Source organism: Mandrillus leucophaeus, unplaced genomic scaffold (genome assembly GCF_000951045.1).
Source record: "Mandrillus leucophaeus isolate KB7577 unplaced genomic scaffold, Mleu.le_1.0 Scaffold6, whole genome shotgun sequence".
Taxonomy (NCBI): domain Eukaryota; kingdom Metazoa; phylum Chordata; class Mammalia; order Primates; family Cercopithecidae; genus Mandrillus; species Mandrillus leucophaeus.
Window position 1 is genome coordinate 5,546,178 of NW_012106474.1, and position 19,248 is coordinate 5,565,425.

At 45.9% G+C, this 19,248-nt stretch overlaps 1 protein-coding gene across 1 annotated transcript in view; it reads left to right on the top strand.

Moving 5' to 3' along the window:
• The first annotated feature begins 2,202 nt into the window (after positions 1 to 2,202).
• The window catches only part of SFT2D1 (SFT2 domain containing 1), a 28,378-nt gene continuing 11,332 nt past the window's right edge, over positions 2,203 to 19,248 (top strand). Inside the window, exons 1-5 of the mRNA XM_011999631.1 lie at positions 2,203 to 2,383; positions 14,922 to 15,008; positions 15,586 to 15,668; positions 16,799 to 16,880; positions 19,037 to 19,072. Coding sequence (XP_011855021.1) covers positions 2,321 to 2,383; positions 14,922 to 15,008; positions 15,586 to 15,668; positions 16,799 to 16,880; positions 19,037 to 19,072 — 351 coding nt within the window. The 5' untranslated portion in view covers positions 2,203 to 2,320. The remainder of the gene's footprint in view (positions 2,384 to 14,921; positions 15,009 to 15,585; positions 15,669 to 16,798; positions 16,881 to 19,036; positions 19,073 to 19,248) is intronic.

Below are 19,248 nucleotides of genomic sequence, written 5' to 3' on the forward strand. Positions count from 1 at the left end.
AAGGTTTTTTGTTTGTTTTTTGAGACACAGTCTTACTCTGTCGCCCAGGATGGAGTGCAATGGAGCGATCTCGGCTCACTGCAACCTCCACCTCCCGGGTTCTAAGGGATTCTCCTGTCAGCTCCCCGAGTAGCTGAGACTACAGGCACCCGCCACCACAACCATCTAGTTTTTGTGTTTTTGGTAGAGGTGGGGTTTCACCATATTGGCCAGGCTGGTCTCAAACTCCTGACCTTGTGATCCACCCATCTTTGCCTCCCAAAGTGCTGGGATTACAGGAATGAGCCACCGTCCCCTGCCTATACTTGAAAATCTTGAAAGCAGTTATGTTAGACGTGCTAACCAGAGCACCCCATCCTGAATAGCGGCTGGGTAAAATGAGGTTGAGACCTACTGAGCTGCATTCCCAGACAGTTAAGGCATTCTAAGACACAGGATAAGATAGGAGGTCAGCACAAGATACAGCTCATAAAGACCTTGCCGATGAAAGAGGTTGCAGTAAAGAAACTGGCCAAACCCCACCAAAACCAAGATAACGAGAGAGACCTCTGGTCGAGTTCTCACTGCTACACGCCCACTAGCGCCATGGCAGTTTACAAATGCCATGGCAACATCAAGCAGTTACCCTGCATGGTCTAAAAAGGGGAGGCATGAATAATCTGCCCCTTGTTTAGCATATCATCAAGAAATAACCATAAAAATAGGCAACCAGCAGCCCTGGTAATAGACAGCCTTGCTCTGCCTGTGGAGTAGCTATTTTGTTTCTCCACTTTTTTTTTTTTTTTTGAGACAGAGTCTCACTCTGTCTCCCCGTTGGAGTGCAGCGGCGCAATCTCGGTTCACTGCAAGCTCTGCCTCCCGGGTTCAAGCAATTCTCTGCCTCAGCCTCCCGATGTTCCTCTACTTTCTTAATAAACTTGCTTTCACTTGCCCTGAATATTTTCTTGCTTAAGATCCAAGAACCCTCTTTTGGGGTATGGATCTGGACCCCTTTCCTGTAACAGATATACTCTATGACTTATTCAGTAGAAGCATAGAGTTTTCTATAGATTTTACAATCTACTTTCTGACCTTTTAAAGTTAAGGACGTAAGGCTAAGACTTGACATGTTAGTATGAATAGGCCACATAGAAGTATCTTCTGCCTAAAGGATAAGGATGCTGAGCATTAAGAATTTATCACAAGAAGGCGCGACTTGCTTTCCTAAGGTTCCTGTGGTATTTGTTTTCATCTAATTGAGTTTAGATAAAATCTCTACTGAGGCAGTAGGATGGACAATAAACCTTTTTGAGGATCCACTTTTTAACTGAAAGATTTTAGGGAGGAAATAGAGTGGGCAAAGTAGTTAAACAAAATAATAGACATTCTCATTACCATCTTACCAAGCCTAGAAGCAAACAGAGCAAAACCTATCACTTAATGACTTCTGGAGCCCATATTAGGCAGCCCTGATTTTTAATCTCCTTTCTTAGCATGGTGGAAAATGAGAGAAAAAAATGCCGCTTCCCCCTCTGTGTTTGTTCACCCAGCACCAGCCGGAGAACAGTGAACACTTGTTCAATGGTCTGTTTACGCAAAACTAGAAAAATGGGTTGCATTAGCTATTCCTAAGATTTCACTCTTACAAACTCCTAGCTGACCAGGGAACTGAGTAAAGAAACAGCTCTCACAAGGGCAAAAGAGTGAGGCAGCCTCCTGCTACTTCTCCTGAGACGGTCTGAAATACAGTTCCTCGCTTTAATCCTGAGGCAGGCGTTTGTGTCTCCGGATGAGGAGACCCAGCTGGGAGGGCTGGCGACGCCCCCAGAGCCCTCTCGTGGGTGGCAGGGCGCTCGTCGGAGCACGGCCACCTGCCCCCAGAAGCCCTCCGCTCCCCGATTCCCGGCGAGGAAAGGCGCGTTCGGGGCCGCGGACCCGCCCAGCAAGGCCCCTCGCGGGGTCCGGAGGACGCCGGGTCTGCAGGGTTCACTGGTCGTGCCCCAGTCAGGTCTACCTTCATGACTGTGCGCCAGCTGTGGGCAGAGGGCCCATACCCACGCTGTGTCCCCGCGCGTTGCCACCCCGCACCTCGCGGACAGTGGGAAGGGACAGCCCCACCATCACCTGCCACTACGCAGACTTCACGTACCACATCCAGGCCAGAAGGAAACGCTGGTGAGCATGCGCGCATTGCTACGGCAGCCGCCTTGGCAGCGCTGACGAGCCGGAAGTGTGCGGGACCGGACTTCCGGCTGCTCTGTGGGATTCGGGTTCGGGGTTTCCTGGTGGGCGTCAGGGGCCGGCAACAGAGTGCCGGGCGCTACGGCCCTGGAACGGGGCCATGGAGAAGCTGCGGCGGGTCCTGAGCGGCCAGGACGACGAGGAGCAGGGCCTGACCACGCAGGTAGCAAACCCGCGCCCTCGTCCAGTCCCGGGGCTGCCCGCCGGCCCCGGCCGCAGTGAGGACCGGCCGAGCGGGTGGGGGTGGGTGCGAGGCGGGGGGTCTGGGCTTCCTCTGCTCGGCCGGTTGATTTAGGAGGGCTCTGTCTGCTTCCTGGGGAGAATTTGAGAACCTTCCTGTTTTCCATGGGGTCTACTTAAACCCCCTTTGAGACCCACCCTCCAACTCTTCCATCTGGTCTCTGACTCTCAGGAACCCACCAACGCCTGCCCTCGCTCTCCCAAATAATCCATCGCGCCCACACCCTATTTGGTTTTCTGAGCCTAGTGCGGGGTTTGGCCTCCGGCTATGCAGCGTAAGTAGCTATGCAGGGCATTTATCCTGCGAGCTGCAGTGAGCGGAGACCTAAAGCTTGTTGCATCTGTTTGTCTCTGGAGGTAAAGGAGGTGCTATGTGTGTGTGTGTGTAGGAGGTTGGTCTTTTGGAAATAGGGAGACTGGAGGAAAAATAAACAGGACATTGATAAGTGAAATTATATTGAATTAAACATTTTCAGTTAAGGCAGTGAGCCCTGGTAAGAATTTTTTTTCCTTTCTTAATAAAAGCCCTTGTGTCTGCGCCTTACCAGCGAGAAGGTAAGAAGGTTCAAAGTAGCAGTGGAGCAGGAACTGCGGTATAGGTATTTTTGTTATTGCTTGAGATTATATTGCATATTATTGTGCGCTGTCACAGAAGTTGGACATTTAAAATTGTATTTCATAAGGCTCTTCTGTTTGTCTCTTCCTGACTTCCTTGTCATACTTATTCGGCACTTCTTGTGGGCAGAGTTCTGGGCTAGAGTTTTGGGTTCAGAGAGTGTAAGACAAGTATCTGTTCTCATTGCGCTCTGTAACTCTGTACATTACCACAGCCACATGTGGCCAATTAATTTTTTGTTTTGTTTTGTTTTTTTGAGATAGAGTCTTGCTTTGTCGCCCAGGCTGGAGTGCAGTGGTGTGATCTCGACTCACTGCAACCTCTACCTCCCAGATTCAAGCAATTCTCCTGCCTCAGCCTCCTGAGTAGCTGGGATTACAGGCACCTGCCACCACACCCTGCTAATTATTTTGTATTTTTAATAGAGATGGGGCTTTCACCATGTTGGTCCGGCTGGTCTCGAACTCCTGACCTCAAGTGATCCACCCACCTTGACCTCCCAAAGTGTTGGAATGACAGGCTTGAGCCACAGTGCCTGGAGCAATTAAATTTAAATTAATTAAAATTAAATAAAATTTAACATTCAGTTCCTTAGTCACAGCAACCACATTTCACATGTTCTGTAGACACATGTGGTTAAAGGCTAGCGTATTGAACAGTGAAGATATAGAACATTTGCATTGCAGAAAATTCTATTGGACAGTGCTACTCTAAACTTTGGAGATGCGAAGGTAATATCACTTATCTTGAACCCACTGTCTAGAGGGGAGAAAAGATACGTGGAGAAGTAATCAAAGATTAGAGTGACTGGCTGTGTAGACAAGTGCTGTGAGTTCAGAGGAGGTGATCATTCATTAACAAACATTCAAGTTCCTGCATATGTTTGACATTGTTCAAGATGCACGTGTTAATAACAAGTGACCAGTGCAAATACCTCCTTCACATGGAACTTAAATTTTAATTGGAGGAAACAATGAATAGACAAGTTAGTGTATAATGTGTCAGACAGCCACAGAAAAAGAGCAGATTGAGGAGGCTGAGGTTGCCATATTAGATAAGGCCTTCCTGCCAGGGAGCCATGTGTGCACAGCTCAGAAGAGCTGCTGGGATGTCTGAGCGTCCTGTGAATAAGAGCCTCCAAGGCAGAGGGCCCAGCAGATACAGAGTCCCTAGTGGAGTGTGGTCAGCATGTTCAGGGCCAGTAAGGAGGCCAGAGGGGCTCTAGCAGCGGGGCAGAGAAGAGGGACAATTGTAGGAGAGAAGGTGAGGCAGGAAGGGGGATTTTCAACTGTGGGGTTTCTCATAGGCCATAGAAAGGATTTTAGCTTTACTCTGAGTGTGATAGGAAGCCTTTGGGTTTTGAGCAGAGTGGTGGTGTGACCGACTTGGATTTTAAAGGATCACTCTGGCTGCTTTGTGGAGAACAAACTGTAGAGGCAAGGTTAGAAGCCCAGAGACTGGGCTGGAGACAAGTACAGTTGTCCTGGCAAGAGATGACTGTGGCTCAAATCAGTGATACAAGTGGTTTAAAAAGCAAAAAAGCCTGTTTAAAAAGCAAAAAAGTGTCAGATTCTGTAAATGGTCTGAGTGTGCAGCCAGCAGGCCTCACTGTTGACGGATTGGATGTGTGAGTGAGAGGAGGCAAGGATGCCTCATGCGTTCGACCTAGGCGTCTGGAGAGGTGGAGTTGCCATTAAGTGAATGTGGGAGGAGCAGGTTCAGGGAAGAAAATCTTTTCAGTGTGGACGTGAGGTCTGAGATCCAGGTAGCATCCAAGTGGAGATGTCAGGAAAGCAGTTGGACATAAGACTGTAGAGTTTGTGGGAGGAAATAGGAGAGAGGAGATCGTCAAGTAGAAAACAGATGAGATCCAAGGTTTCACCTCTGGTTTTCTCTGGTGTGTAGAGGTTTAGAGGATGAGCAGCAGCCAGCAAAGGCAGCTGAGAGGATCGGCGAGAGGAGGAGGAGGAGAACCCAGAGAGAAGGATGCCCCAGAAAGTGAGGGAAGAGAGTGCTTTAGGAAGGGGAGGGGACCCAGTACTGTTGATGGGTTTCAGAAGTTAACCTCCACAGGTAATCTGCTCTTATCAGTTGTCACTTCCATGAGAGCAGTCTTGGTGGCTGGATGGGGACAGAGGCCTGATTGAAGTCAGGGGAGAATAGAAAGAAGATGGAGACAGTATGACCATCTCAGTGATTTTTCCTGTGGAGCAAAGAAGTGGGTGGTAGTTGAAGGATGCAGTGAGGTTGGGGAACATGTCATTTTCCCAAGGAAAATACTGGATGTTTCTGTGCTTTGGGAATGATCCAGGAAAGGGGAAAATTATGGTGCAGGCAAGAGGGGATTGTTGCTAGGGGGCTATTGAGGAGTGACTTGGAAAGCAAGTGTCTCTAGGGAGGAGGAAGGGGCAGGAAGTGGCAGTGAGGAGGGAAGACACCTGGCTCACTGCTGTCCAAGTGGTGCAGAATTCGTAGGGGAGAGCCCTGGCCCTGGAGACTAAATTTCAAACCTAGCAGGAAGGTGAGAGGATCCTCAGAGAAGAGGGTGAGGACATAGGGAGGTTTGCTGTTAGTTTTTGGAGATGGGTAAGAGATGAGATGGGATTAAAGGTGCACAGACCTGAATGGGGTGAGGGATGACCTGAGAGTGTTGCCCTTCTTGTGCAGCAAGACGTAACCAGGATGGTGGGCACGTTGGAATTGGGTCTTGACAGGGATGGTTCTAGGCCAGTTGAGGAGTTGGGCGAGGCAGTGAAGGTCATAGGGGAGCATGCTGACATCCAGGCTGCATCGCCCTCCTGTGGAGGTGCTTTGAGCCCAGGAGAGAGGCACGGTAGCCAGAGTTCTGGGACACCTCTTTTGAGATGTCTGGGAAGAAGTCAAGGAGGGAGAGATGTTGAGCCAGATCTTAGAGTTGATCGTATTCCTCCCGTGATCACATCCTTCGGTGACTTCCTGCAGCACCTGAATAAAATCCAGATCCCTCCCTTGGCCTCTCAGCCCTTCACTGCTTGTTGGCCTGCCTCCCTACCCTCTCCCCAGTGCTTGCATTGCCCGGCCCTCTTTCTCCTCCTCAGTTGGAGCCATTTTCTTCTGCCTGGGAGACTTGGCATTGCATTTCTTTTTTCTGGAATGCCCCTTCCTGGCTCTTTTCAGAGTTGGATTGGTCACTTCCTGATGTCTTTATTTGGTCACCTCTTTAGAGAGGCCCTTCCTGACCCAGTTACGCTGCCCCTATTTATGTCCTTAGTAGAACCTGCCTTATTAGTTTATTGCCCATGTTCCGCCATCTGAATGTAAGTGCGCTAGGTTCTTATTCCCTTCTGTGTATGTAGAACCTACCAAGTACCTGACGTCTAATAGCTGTTCATAACTACTTGTTGAACAAACAGAGGAGTGAGTTGTTTGGATTTGGGTAACTACCAAGGAGAGGTGAGGGCATTGGCATAAGGTGCTTGTTGGGAGTTAGATGACAAGAATGGCAGGAACATTCTACAGAGTTCTCTCGTGGGAGCCCCTACTAACCCCTGCTGACACTTTGTGAGATGTCTTAGTCCATCCAGCCTGCTGTAACAAAATACCTTAGACCTGGTGATTTGTAAGCAACAGAAATTTATTTCTTACGGGTTTGGAGGCCGGAAGTCAGAGATCAAGGTGTGCTCATGGGTTCCTGGTGAGGCCCTCCCCGCTTCCTGGTGTCACACTGTTGCCTCTGTTCACATCTTGACATGGCAGAGAACAGACAGCTTTAGGCTCTTTCTCGTCTTATTAGGGCATGGATCTCATTGATGAGGACTCCACCCCCATGACCTGATCATCTCCTGAAGGGCCGTCTTCCAGTACCATCACCATGGGGCTGAGGATTTCAGCAAACACTCAGACCATAGCACACGGGTTGAGACAAGTCCATTTGCGTGTTGACTGAGTATTTCATATTTACAAATGGCATTAATTTATCATGTTTCACTTCAAACATCACCGCGTGGAGGATGATAATAAGAGAAAATTGCCTGATATACAATTTAAGCTCTCTCTGCCTCTCCCACTTAGAAGATTGTAAATATACCTACCTTATCTACTTCCCTCACTGTTCCCATAGTGGGTGTGGGTGAGGTGGGTAGTGGGAGAGTGTAGAGAAACGCAAGGAGGAAACTGTCTTTCCAGGTAGAGGGAGCTCAGGTGGCAGAGGAGACCCCCAGCAGGAGCAGCCAGTGAGGCGGGAGGACAGTCAGGAGAGCCTGTGGGATGTGGGAGTTGAAGAGAACATTGCAAGCAGGAGGGAGTGCCGAAGTGTCCTGTGCTGTTGAGTTGGAAAGGATACTGATGTCTCGAAAATGTCCCTTGGAATTAAGGACAGGGAAGTGACTTGTGTCTGCAGGGTTTCAGCCAGGTGAGGCATGTGAAGCTAGAATGGTCAAGGTGAACTTCCCAACCACTGCCAGGCGTGTGCCAGCCGAGGGTCCTGTCCACTCCCACGACATCAGAGATTCCTGGGAAAGAAGGCACTGGGCTAGGAAGGGAACTACATGAAAAAGTGTGGGGGCCGAAAGGCCTAGGACCTTGACTGCACATCCCCAGGGGCTGCACTGCTCCAAGTCTGCACTGTGTTCCGAGTATGGCGTGCAGAGGGAGCTTTCCCCGGGAGGCCTGCCAGGTAGAGCCTGTGTAATTGCCTGTGGCCGGCCCCAGAATTACTCACAGTGCTGTGGTCTGAATTGTAATTGTCTGTGTCCCCCCAGAATTCCTATGTTGAAACTTAATCCCCAGTGTGATGGTATGAAGAGGAGAGGCCTTTGGGGTGTGATTAGGAATGGGTTTCATGCCCTAATAAAGAGGCCCCAGGCCACATGCAGTGGCTCATGACTATAATGCCAGCACTTTGGAAGCCTGAGGCAGGAGGATTGCTTGGGCCCAGGAGTTCAAGACCAGTCTGGGCATCATGGTGAGACCCCGTCTCTACAAAAAATTTAAAAATTAGTTGAGCGTGATGGTGTGTGCCTGTGGTCCCAGCTACGTGGGAGGCTGCGGTGGGAGGATTGCTTGAGCCTGGGAAGTTGAGGAAACAAAGGACGCATTGCCCTTTCTGCTGTGTGAGGACTCAGAAAGTGTCATCTGTGAACCAGAGATGCCTCACCAGATGCCGAATCTGCTTGATCATGGACTTCCAGTCTCTAGAACTGTGAGAAATAAGTGTCAGTTGTTTATAAGCTACCCAGTCCACAGTGTTTTTTTTTTTTTTTTAAGAGAATTAAATAGTTTTATTAGCTACATACAATTATGGATGATATGCAAGCTTCATTCCCATCTGTAATGTTATCTTTTACCATTATTCAGTTTAGATATATTGCATGGGATGTGCCAACAATCTTTGTGTTTTTTTTTTTTTTTTTTTTGAGACCGAGTCTCGCTGTGTCGACCAGCAGGCTGGAGTGCAGTGGCCGGATCTCGGCTCACTGCAAGCTCCGCCCCCCGGGTTCATGCCATTCTCCTGCCTCAGCCTCCCAAGTAGCTGGGACTACAGTCGCCCACCACCACGCCCGGCTAATTTTTTTGTATTTTTTTTAGTAGAGACAGGGTTTCACCGTGTTAGCCAGGATGGTCTCGATCTCATGACCTCGTGATCCACCTGCCTCGGCCTCCCAAAGTGCTGGGATTATAGGCGTGAGCCACCGCGCCCAGCCAACAATCATTTTTATAACTGTGATTTTGCTTGGGTGATCCCCTTTAGTGGTGAACTTCAGGTCACAGCAGTATCTGTCAGTTGAGCTACACCGAGCTTACTGAAGACAATGGCTTGCCCACCCAAGCAGACTGTGAATAATTTCCAAGTAGAACCTGGCATCACCCTGAAGGAATTCTGACTTCACACTGTTGGGGCAAATTTACCAAGATGGCTTCAGAGGAGACTAACTTTACACAGCACGTTTTTAAAAAGACACATTTATTCAGTGTCGAACAGCATGAGTGCAAAAAAAAAAAAAAAAAAATTTACATTAAAACCCTTTGTTGGAATGCTTGGTACTTTCCACAGAACAGAAACGAAAATAACCTGTGAATAAAATTAGTCACATATACAGTCCTGGAGTTTTTTGCTCATAGACGTGAGTATTGTCTAAAACGTATCTTCGCAGCAGCTGGGCTCTGCCACCACTGTGCTTGGCTGACTGAGTTCACAAATCTCTTGTAACCTGTAGCTTCCCTGTCGCTTCTCTGGCTCTCCTCTCCTACTAAGCTTTGTTTCCTGGCAGTGATTAAAATCTTCTGCCAGTGCCATGGCTACTGCTGCTACTGGAACCACCATAGCCACCTTGGTTATTTGAACCCATTTATGCCTGGTGGTCCATTATTGGAACGCTAAGCATGTGGGAGATATTTATATTCTCCTGTTCAAGGTCATCGCCAAGGTCTGATTTTTCAAATTCAGAAAAATGCAACCTCAGGCCTAAATGGGTTAAAATCTTCTGCCAGTGCATGGCTACTGCTGCTACTGGAACCACTGTAGCCACCTTGGTTTTGTAAAGTATTGTAAAGTTTGGCAAAGTATTGTTCTCCACCACCATAGGGGCCAGAGCTTCTGCCTCCAAAGTTTCCTCCCTTTATGGGTCCAAAATTTGAAGACGGTAATTGCCAAATCATTGGAGCTTCTGCCACCTCCAGAATTGATTCCCTCATTACGAAATCCATTACAGCCATCCGTGCTGTCACTGTATCCACCGCCACGGCTGTGGACAGCTGCCACCAAAGCCATCACGACCACTGAAGTTTCCTCCATAACCGAAGTTGTCATTCCCACCAAAACCACCTCCACAACCACCACCAAAGTTTCCAGAGGCCCTTCGACCTCTTTGCTTGGATGACGCACTATAGCCGTCTCTTGCTTTCACAGGACTTCCCTAACTTCACAGTTGTGGCCATACACAGTGTGGTATTTCTGGGTGGCAGTCTTGTCCACAGTCCTGGTTGTCAAAGGCTACGAAGGCATAGCCCCTTTTCTTGGCACTCCCTCTGTCAGTCATGATTTCAGTCACTTCAGTTTTTCCACACTGTTCAAGATCTCTTAGGCGATGTTCTTCAGTGTCTTCTTTAATGCCACCAACAAATACCTTTTTCACAGTTAGTTGGGCACCTGGTCTTTGAGAATCTTCTCTTGAGACAGCTCTTTGGTTCCATAGCTCTTCATCCACCTCGTGTGGCCTTGCATTCATGGCGCATCCACCTCCTTCACAGTGGCATACAGGACAAAGCCAAAGCCCCCAGAGTGCTAGGTGCTTGGATCTCATGACCACACAGTCCATGAGCGTTCCCCATTGCTCAGATTGGCTTCTCAGGTTCTCATCAGTTGTGTCAAAGCTCAGCCCTGCAATGACGAGCTTCCGCAGCTGTATAGGCTCTTTGGGAGACTGACCTAGACTGGAGTGCAGTGGTGTGATCTTGGCTCACTGCAACCTCTGACTCCCGGGCTCAGGTGATCCTCCCACCTCGGTCTCCCAAGTAGCTGGCACCACAGGTGTGTGCCCCCATACCTGACTAATTTTTGTATTTTTTGCAGAGATGGGAGTCTTGCCATGTTGCCCAGGCTGGTCTTGAACTGGGTTCAAGCGATCCGCCTGCCTCAGCCTCCCAAAGTGCCAGGATTACAGGCATGAGCCACAGTGCCTGGCCTATGGTATTTTTGTTGTAGCAGCCAGCACATAGATTTTTAACCAGGAGCTAGATCCCTTACCCAGCACTTAGAACAGGCACATAGCGGCACTCAGTAAGTATTGAGCCAATTAGTGGATGGATGGATGGATGGATGAAGGGGTGAGTGTACAGAGGCTGGAAGGTGAAGTCAAGTAAGCTTTCTGTTTAAGATGGAAGGGGTTTCAGCATATTTAAAAGTTGAAGGACACAGTTTCAGAGAGTGAGAACACATTCACTAGAGGAAAAAGCCCACTAGTATAAATTCCTGAGCAGGTCAGGGGTTGGCTGTAAAGCAGGGTGGACAGGTGGATCTCAGCTCTGTGGGAACCAGGAAAGGACGAGAGCCATGGGTGTTCTTACTGGGTGGGTTTGGTGGTTTGGTAGCAGCAGGAAGGTGAGGGAGTTCCCACTGATGACTTTGGGTTTCTGTGTGTGAAGTAGGGGAAGTTGTCTGCTAAGAATGGAAGCGTGGGGCAGGAAGTGGAGGTTCAAAGTGGGTTAGAGTAAAATGCACATTGAGATAAAGCAAGAAGCCTTAGATTGCCAGGTAGCAGTGTGCAGGCCATGGGGTGCTGATGAGGACTGGCTCAGGACCCCCCTGCCCTGTGCCTGACTTCACCCAGCAGAGCTCAGCTCAGCACCTCCTGGAGCAGGAGGAGGGAAAGCTGCACTCCGGTGGGATGTTACCGGGTGGAGGCAGCGGAAAGGGAATTGGAATGTCCTGTTGAAGCCACTGAAAAAAAGGAGAAGGGCGGGATGAGGTGTTCAGGAGGCCAAAGAGTCAGCACAGTGGGAGCCAAGGAACCAGCCTGCTGCGGTCAGAGAGTGGCAGCCGGAATTTTGGCGATGGTGTAATTTCGGGTAGAACAACTGCCCTGGGCTGGGTCACGAACTGGAGGGGAAATGCCAGTGGAGATTAGGGAATGAGAAACAGAAAGGCCAGGCTGCCCATGTGGACGTGGAAACCGTGCTAGATGCTGCAAGGATCTGGGTCGGCCCCCTGATCAAGAGTCCTGAATGAGGAGGAGGAAGAGGGTGGCTCTCAAAAGTGTGGACCACAGCAGCTGATGTGGGGAGCGGGCGACTAGGGGAGCGGGCAGTTCCACCTGGAATGGGCCTGAGGGTCTGCGGATGCCTGTTTCTTTTTCTCACTTGTCTGCGCAAGTTTGTCTTTTTATACCCACTGGTATTTTGAAAAAGGAGTGGGAGGAATGCTGGGTTCAGTGTCATCATTAGTGGAAAGCCACAAGTGTTTTCTGTGTTTAGATGGCAGAAGTCCAGGGGCAAGGCTCAGGTCCTTCCAGCTGTGCTGTTTCCTGGCGCTGCATGGGTTAGAGCTGTTCCTCCGCTTCTCCGTCACCTGAAGGGGTGGGTTTCGGCTGTGCTGTGGGAGCCACTCATTCAGCCTTCGTGTTGTTGCTGCTAGGACTACATTTTCCTCTGTTATGTTTCTCACCTGCTTTTTAAAAAGATCAATGAAGTTCTAGTTGCAAGCAGTGCTGTGTTTACTGTGGCGGGAATAGGGAGAGCAGTCCCTGCTGGAGGGCCTGTATTCTCTTGGCTTCCCCTTCCTGTGGTAACAGGTAAGTAAAATGATTGATGGTGGTTTTGGGAGAGAAAGAGGTGGCAATTTTATTTCTTTTCTAAGACTAAGAGATTAACAAAGTTGCTGTTTTTGGTGGGATTGCTCCTGATTGGTGGGTGGTAAAATTAAGCAGCACATAAATGCTTATGGTAAGCAGGCTGGGTGCTGTGGCTCATGCCTATAATCCCAGCACTTTGGGAGACTGAGGTGGGTGATCACATGAGGTCAGGAGTTTGAGACCAGCCTGGCCAATATAGTGAAACCCCATTTCTACTAAAAATACAAAGAATTAGGCATGGTGGCGTGGACCTGTAGTCCCAGCTAATTGGGAGGCTGAGGTAGGAGAATCACTTGACTGTGGGAGGCAGAGGTTGCTTTGAGCTGAGATCACGCCTGAGCAACAGAGACTCCGTCTCAAAAATAATGCTTGTGATAAGCAGATGTGAGGGTTCCTTCTGTCTCCTAGTTGGAAGATGCACTGCCAGGTTTTCTTTCATGTTGAAGCATTTCGCAGTTTTCCCAGTTAGCAGTTAGGAAATCTGTATTTGTTTCTGTATCCTGGACAATTTGCAAGACTTGAGACAAATCATTTGCTTATGGATTGAATATTCCATGTTTACAAATGGAAATAATTTGTCATGCTGTTTCGTTTTAAAGATCAGTACATGGAAGATGGCAATAAGAGGAAAAAATACCTACTTTTATACAAATAACCATGCTGTTTCATTGCTGAGAGAAAAACTGGCTGTTGAAAACCAGCGTTGAACTTGTGAACAATGGGGTGATTTGAACTTGTAAAAGAAGGAAAAATGGATGCTTTTTCCTCTCACTAAATCCTCACATCATTGTGGACTCACACTAACCTTTAGAAATCACTAGTTTATTCTTTCCATTTTCAATTGACAAATAAAAATTGTATACATTTATTGTGTACAGCGCGATGTTTTGACATGTATACTTTGTGGGATGGTTAAATCAAGCTAATGAACATGTCTCCATTTTTTTTTTTTTTAACAGATCATTTACTATGTAGTTCAGTCTTTCCAGTTTATTCTGGCCTGCGTAGTTAAAATATACTTAGTGTGTATTCGTATTCTTCCTGATCAGTAAGAATGAAATTTAGATGTTTTTATAGGCAAGTTGACTCTTTGTTGAAAATCAAGTGTTTAGTTTTGCCGTAAACAGATGACATTGCTGGAAACAAGAATGTCTGTGAATTAAAACAAAACGTAAAAAACATTTAAAATGTGTTAAAGAGTGATATATGTTTCATTACAGAATACTTAGTTATTTTTATCTGCTTTTCATGCTACATAAGGATTCACAGATTAATCTCTTGAGGTAAGGAATGTAACCAAAATGTATTTTGAGCTGTTGCATATGGAACTTTCTCTTATTTTTCATTATTCTTGAAAATATAAGCATGTAGTCTTATTTTTAAGTGGATGTGGTAGTATAAATTAGAAACTTAAATTTTGGAATATAAATCCTTACTGTGTGTTTCTAGTTTCTTGTACAGCTGCTGTCTATGTACTTTTTTTTAGCCTTACTGGGAAAGTGTGTTTTAATAGTATAATTAGTAATCTGAGTGTGTTTATTGCACCTACTGTTGCTGGGTTATCATACTGTAGAAAGTAGACACAGTAATTTCTACTCTTTTCCCCACATAATTTGGCTAGAATTGGCGTGCTATGTAGGAATGCTGTTGCTCTAGAATAAATGGTCATTTCACAGTACGTTTTTACAGTGGTGGAGGAGGGGCCCAAAGCTTTCATGGCTTGGATTGAAAGAGCTTAGAATGGGCACCGTCTGGTGTGTGCTGTGATGGTCTCTGCTCAGGCTGCCTCCTGTAGGTGGCCAGCGTCCTCTACCCTCTATGGGGTGCAGTCACCCCACTCCACCCCCGGCCTGCAGCCAATGACCGGCCGAAGGGAGGTGGCGTCTAGAAGGCCAGCTTCTGCCTCACAGCAGGACTTGGCAGTGCAGTGCGTTGACACTGCAGGCCCACCCTGCACTCTGGGTGAAACCATGTCCTTGCTTGGTTCCTTCCGCTTCTCTATTCCACTTCCCTCACTTCTTAAAGGCTTCCGAGAGCAGTTCCTGCCTAAGTATCTCCTCAGACTCTGCATCTGGGAGCCTAAGGAATTCATCCTACAGAGGCTGAGAGAACCAGTCATGAACCTGTGAACTCTTTCCCAGCCCCAACAGTTTCAGTGTTTTGCCTGGCCTGCGTATCTGCCCCCCGTATTTTTTTAATCTTTGTATATTTTATAATATATCTCATATGTCATTTTATCCATATCAGTGTATATTGGCTGTCCCTAACAGATAAGGACTTTTGTGAAACATATTATCAGACTTAGCAAAATTAATGGTTATTCCTCAGCATCATCTGCTACCCAGACCATGGTCATATTACTCATAACAACCGTGGAATCTTAGTATTCTTAAACGACACTGTGATATGCAAAATAAATGATTTAGACTGTGTGTTAAAACTTTGCTTTAATTTAGGATAAAGAATCAGATTGGTGGTGAATTAAGACTATATTCTAAATTTTCCCATTTTTTATTAAGGTCCTGGATGCCTCATCCCTTAGTTTCAACACCAGATTGAAATGGTTTGCCATCTGCTTCGTATGTGGCATTTTCTTTTCTATTCTTGTGAGTTAAGGCTTTATATTGTTTAATAATTTTTATTTTGTATTAGACTAATAATTCCATTTAGTACCAAAAATGAATGTCCTTTACTAAATCCCTGTTAGACTATTTTGGTGGAACATATTTAGTGAACTGAAATAAAGGGGTAGAGATCAATGAAAATACATAGAAATTAATATTTTGGGGAGTTTTGTGGATAGTTGAAGTAATTTAAGAAAAATTTATCAGTGTGTTAAAAGATCTGGAAAATCAGTAATCTAGATGTTTATTACCTTTTCATACTTGACATTTAGCATGAATATTTAACTAAATAGACTGAGATTTACTGATAAGCACAAAGAAAGTGTTGTTATGACTCATTTATATATGCTAGTGCAAATAGGAAGAAGATTCAAGTTAGCGTATAACATTGAAAATTAACTTTTTTCTGTGTAATCAGACTAGACTGTCTACGAGCAGATTTGTATTTAAACATTTGTATTTACATAATATTGGTATTGTATTACTGCAGTAGCACTTTTATATTTTAACCATTAAAATCGTAAAATTATTTTTAAATAACTGTAATATCTTAACTTAGGGAACTGGATTGCTGTGGCTTCCGGGCGGCATAAAGCTTTTTGCAGTGTTTTATACCCTCGGCAATCTTGCTGCGTTAGCCAGGTACGTTTGGCTTCTCAAAATATCTGGTTTGCTCTTGCTACCAAATGTACCTTTCTAATAAGCACTTTCCCAGTAGGATGTTTATGTAGCTCTGTACGTATTGTGAATTCAGCCACAGGATTTACGTATATTAAGTAAATATGTATTGACTGCTGCTACATACCGTCTCCCATAACAGACCGTATTAGTGCTAGGAATAGCCAGCCTTTGTGGGGCACTTACGGTGTGGGACTGTTCGGAGTGTTTTATGTGTATTACGGCGAGCTTGTGAGGTAGGCAGTATTATCATCCCCGTTTATAGCCGGAGATAATAGCACAGAGCAGGGGGGTCAGTGCTGCCCGTGGCAGTGAACCTGAATCATGGCTGAGGTGGGAATCCCACAGACAGTGGGCTCCGGCGCCCAGGCTTGGAGCTGCTGCACTCTAGGCCTTGCTCTTGTGGAGCTTACATTTTAATGAAGATGTTCACGTCATAAGCCAGAGAAAGATGGGATGGCACTGGTGCTGTGCAGAGAATTAAAATAGGGTGTGGCGGTAGTGACTGAGGGCTGCTTTAGATTGGGAGTGTGAGAATCCCTCTTGGAGAACCTTTGACTCATCCTTGGGTGGTTATTTGTGTTAGTCCCTTTTGTGCTGCAGTGACAGAATACTGTAGACTGGGTGACTTAGGAAGAAGAGAAATTTTCCTCACAGATGGAGGCCTGAAGTCCAAGGTTAAGGCACTGGCAGGCTCAGTTTCCTGCTGATGGCTGCATCCCCCAAGGGGAAGATCCCCGTGTCCTCCCAGGGCAGAAAAGAGCAACCCCTGGGCAGCCTCTCCTCCAAGTGCCTCTGATCCCTTTCAGAGGAGTTCTCACAGCCTAATCCGGTCTTCACACTACCACGCTGAGGACACCTGCATTTGGAAGAGGACACCTTCACACCATGGTGTGACACCTAGACCATAGCATGTCTAGTGGAATAGTTGTGAAGTTTCTTTATAAAGTTAAGGAAAAAATAAAACAGATTTAGTGAGAGATGTTAACTAAATAAACCAACAGGGTTTCTTTTTTAAAAAAACAGTTTATTTTTGCATAGCCAGATCAATTAGTAGACCTGTACCTCAGTTAAACTTTATTTGTTTCAAACAGTACATGCTTTTTAATGGGACCTGTGAAGCAACTGAAGAAAATGTTTGAAACAACAAGATTGCTTGCAACAATTATTATGCTCGTAAGTAAATAGTGCATTTTTAAAACTTTTATTGAAGTATTTGCACTGTTGTTTTATGAATAATTGTCTGTTCTTAGGTATGTATACTTCTTGTGCTGGATGTAATAATTATATCTGACCGGGCACGGTGGCTCACACCTGTAACCCCAGCACTTTAGGAGGCCGGATCACCTGAGGGCAGGAGGTCAAGACCAACCTGACCAATATGATGAAACCCCGTCTCTACTAAAAATACAAAAATTAGCCCGGCGTGGTGGCATGTGCCTGTAATCCCAGCTACTTGGGAGGCTGAGATAGGAGAATTGCCTGAACGTGGGAGGCGGAGGTTGCAGTGAGCCAAGATCGCGCCACTACACTCCAGCCTGGGTAACAGAGCTTGAAGCTGGGAGGCGGAGGTTGCAGTGAGCCAAGATCGCGCCATTGCACTCCAGCCTGGCCAACAAGAGTGAAGCTCTGTCTAAAAAAGAAAAAAATAAAAAATTATGTCCTGTGTGTTATAGAGTTCAGATGGTACAGTATTATCTAAAACTACTGGCTGGGTAAAGCCTGCTTCTGTTGTGTATATGGAATGGGTGTAGCTGTGTATTTAAATGAACCCTAGAGCCGAGTGTGCTTTCATTTTTAAGCCCTGCCGATGGTTTCATAAGGGATTGTTAGTTTGTACCCTTTGGAGGGTGGGCGTAGACACCCTCCAGAACACCCTCCATAGACACCATACTTCTGTGTCTTTAGAATATTCTTAGGGAGATTTAGCATCATTTGTCATCTGACTTTTGTCCCTTCCCTGTGTGCCGACTTGACACATTCTAACAATATGGCTCCCGTAACAGTATCTTTAAATGGGCCTTCCATTACATTGTGGGTTCTGTCCACAACTCTCAGGTCATCGCTCTTGTTTTCTTGAGCCCGGGTGGTGGGTAGATTAGAGTTTACGCTTTGGCTAGAAAGGTTGTTTCCATTCTCACACATGCCGGGTGTTGAGCTGTTCATCGTTTCGTGTATTGTGGGCAGGAGGGGGACCCAAATCTCTTCTCCATCCTGCCTCTGTCGCCTAACTCACCTGGTCTGTGTCTCTTGTGGATTTCTTTTGCCTTCAAGCATTTATGATATTTAAAGGATTTAAATATCACCATTATAACTATTAACATGAGCTTTCCAAACACAGCTAACCTATGTTAATTTACAAAGAAATGTTTGTTAACTCTAATCTGCCTGTCAGTCTTCTCCCATCTCCTCACTAGAGGAATCATTTTTAGCTTTATTTATTATGTCTTTATTCAACTTCTTATTTTCTTACTTTTATAATCTCCAGTTATTTTGAATTTCCTATAATAGCATATGTAACAACATATATATAAACATTTAACTTTAGCTTACGAAGAAATTATATTTCACTGTTAGAATATAAGTAGTTTATATTCCACGAAGATTTTAGTTAGATTAGTTTTATTTAAGAAATCCTGGCACTTATCCCTCAGCCTTTTCAGTAACATACTGTACCTTACAAAAATACACATCAAATTGAGAGAATGCGGGAGCGTTTGAACATATAAGACATTTCCCAAGGTGGAGCACTTTGATTGGTTTGATTTGCTGCCCACATAAGATCATGCCTAGTAATGGTGGTGAAGAGGCTCTGTCACGTAGAGCCTTGCACGTGCCAGCTTCTAGCTCAAGTCCATCATGGATGCACTCTACCTTATTCGTTACAACAGCCCTTTAAAGCATGTAGGTGGGAACTCTCCTCATTTTAAAGAGAAGAAAACAGGTTTAGACAAGTCCACTGACTTCACCAAGGACCCTCAGATAGCAGGCGTCAGAGCTGGGATCTCTTTAGGTCTTTCCAATACCACACCGCCCACCTCTCACGTTCACTCCTGTGCCTACTTGCTTTCACAGGGATGAGGAATGATCATCTTTCAGTTTACTTAACAGAGTAAATTATCAGGTGCTTCCAATTTGCCAAGGACTATTGCAGTCGTAGACTTTAAAGTAAAGTAATACTTACAGAAAATGTAAGTAAAACTAGTCAGCTGTATTCTTACTTTTGTTCTATAGTATATTACCTATGCAAATGAATGCAGAATAGTTTATGCATTTCTATTAGGCTTTTGAAAGGATCTCAAATTTATAATCTACTCTTTCTTCCCTTGTAGTTGTGTTTCATATTTACCCTGTGTGCTGCTCTTTGGGTAAGTTATGCCGGCCCTACTGGCTTTCAGTTAACTGTGTGCCCCCTCCCCAGCTGAAGTGTCATCACACTGTTATCTTAAAATAGCTCATCTGTTTTTTTTTAAACTCTCTAAAGATTAGGTATTCCTAAAATTTGACATGTTAACGTCCAGCTAGTGACTAAAAATGCCATAGA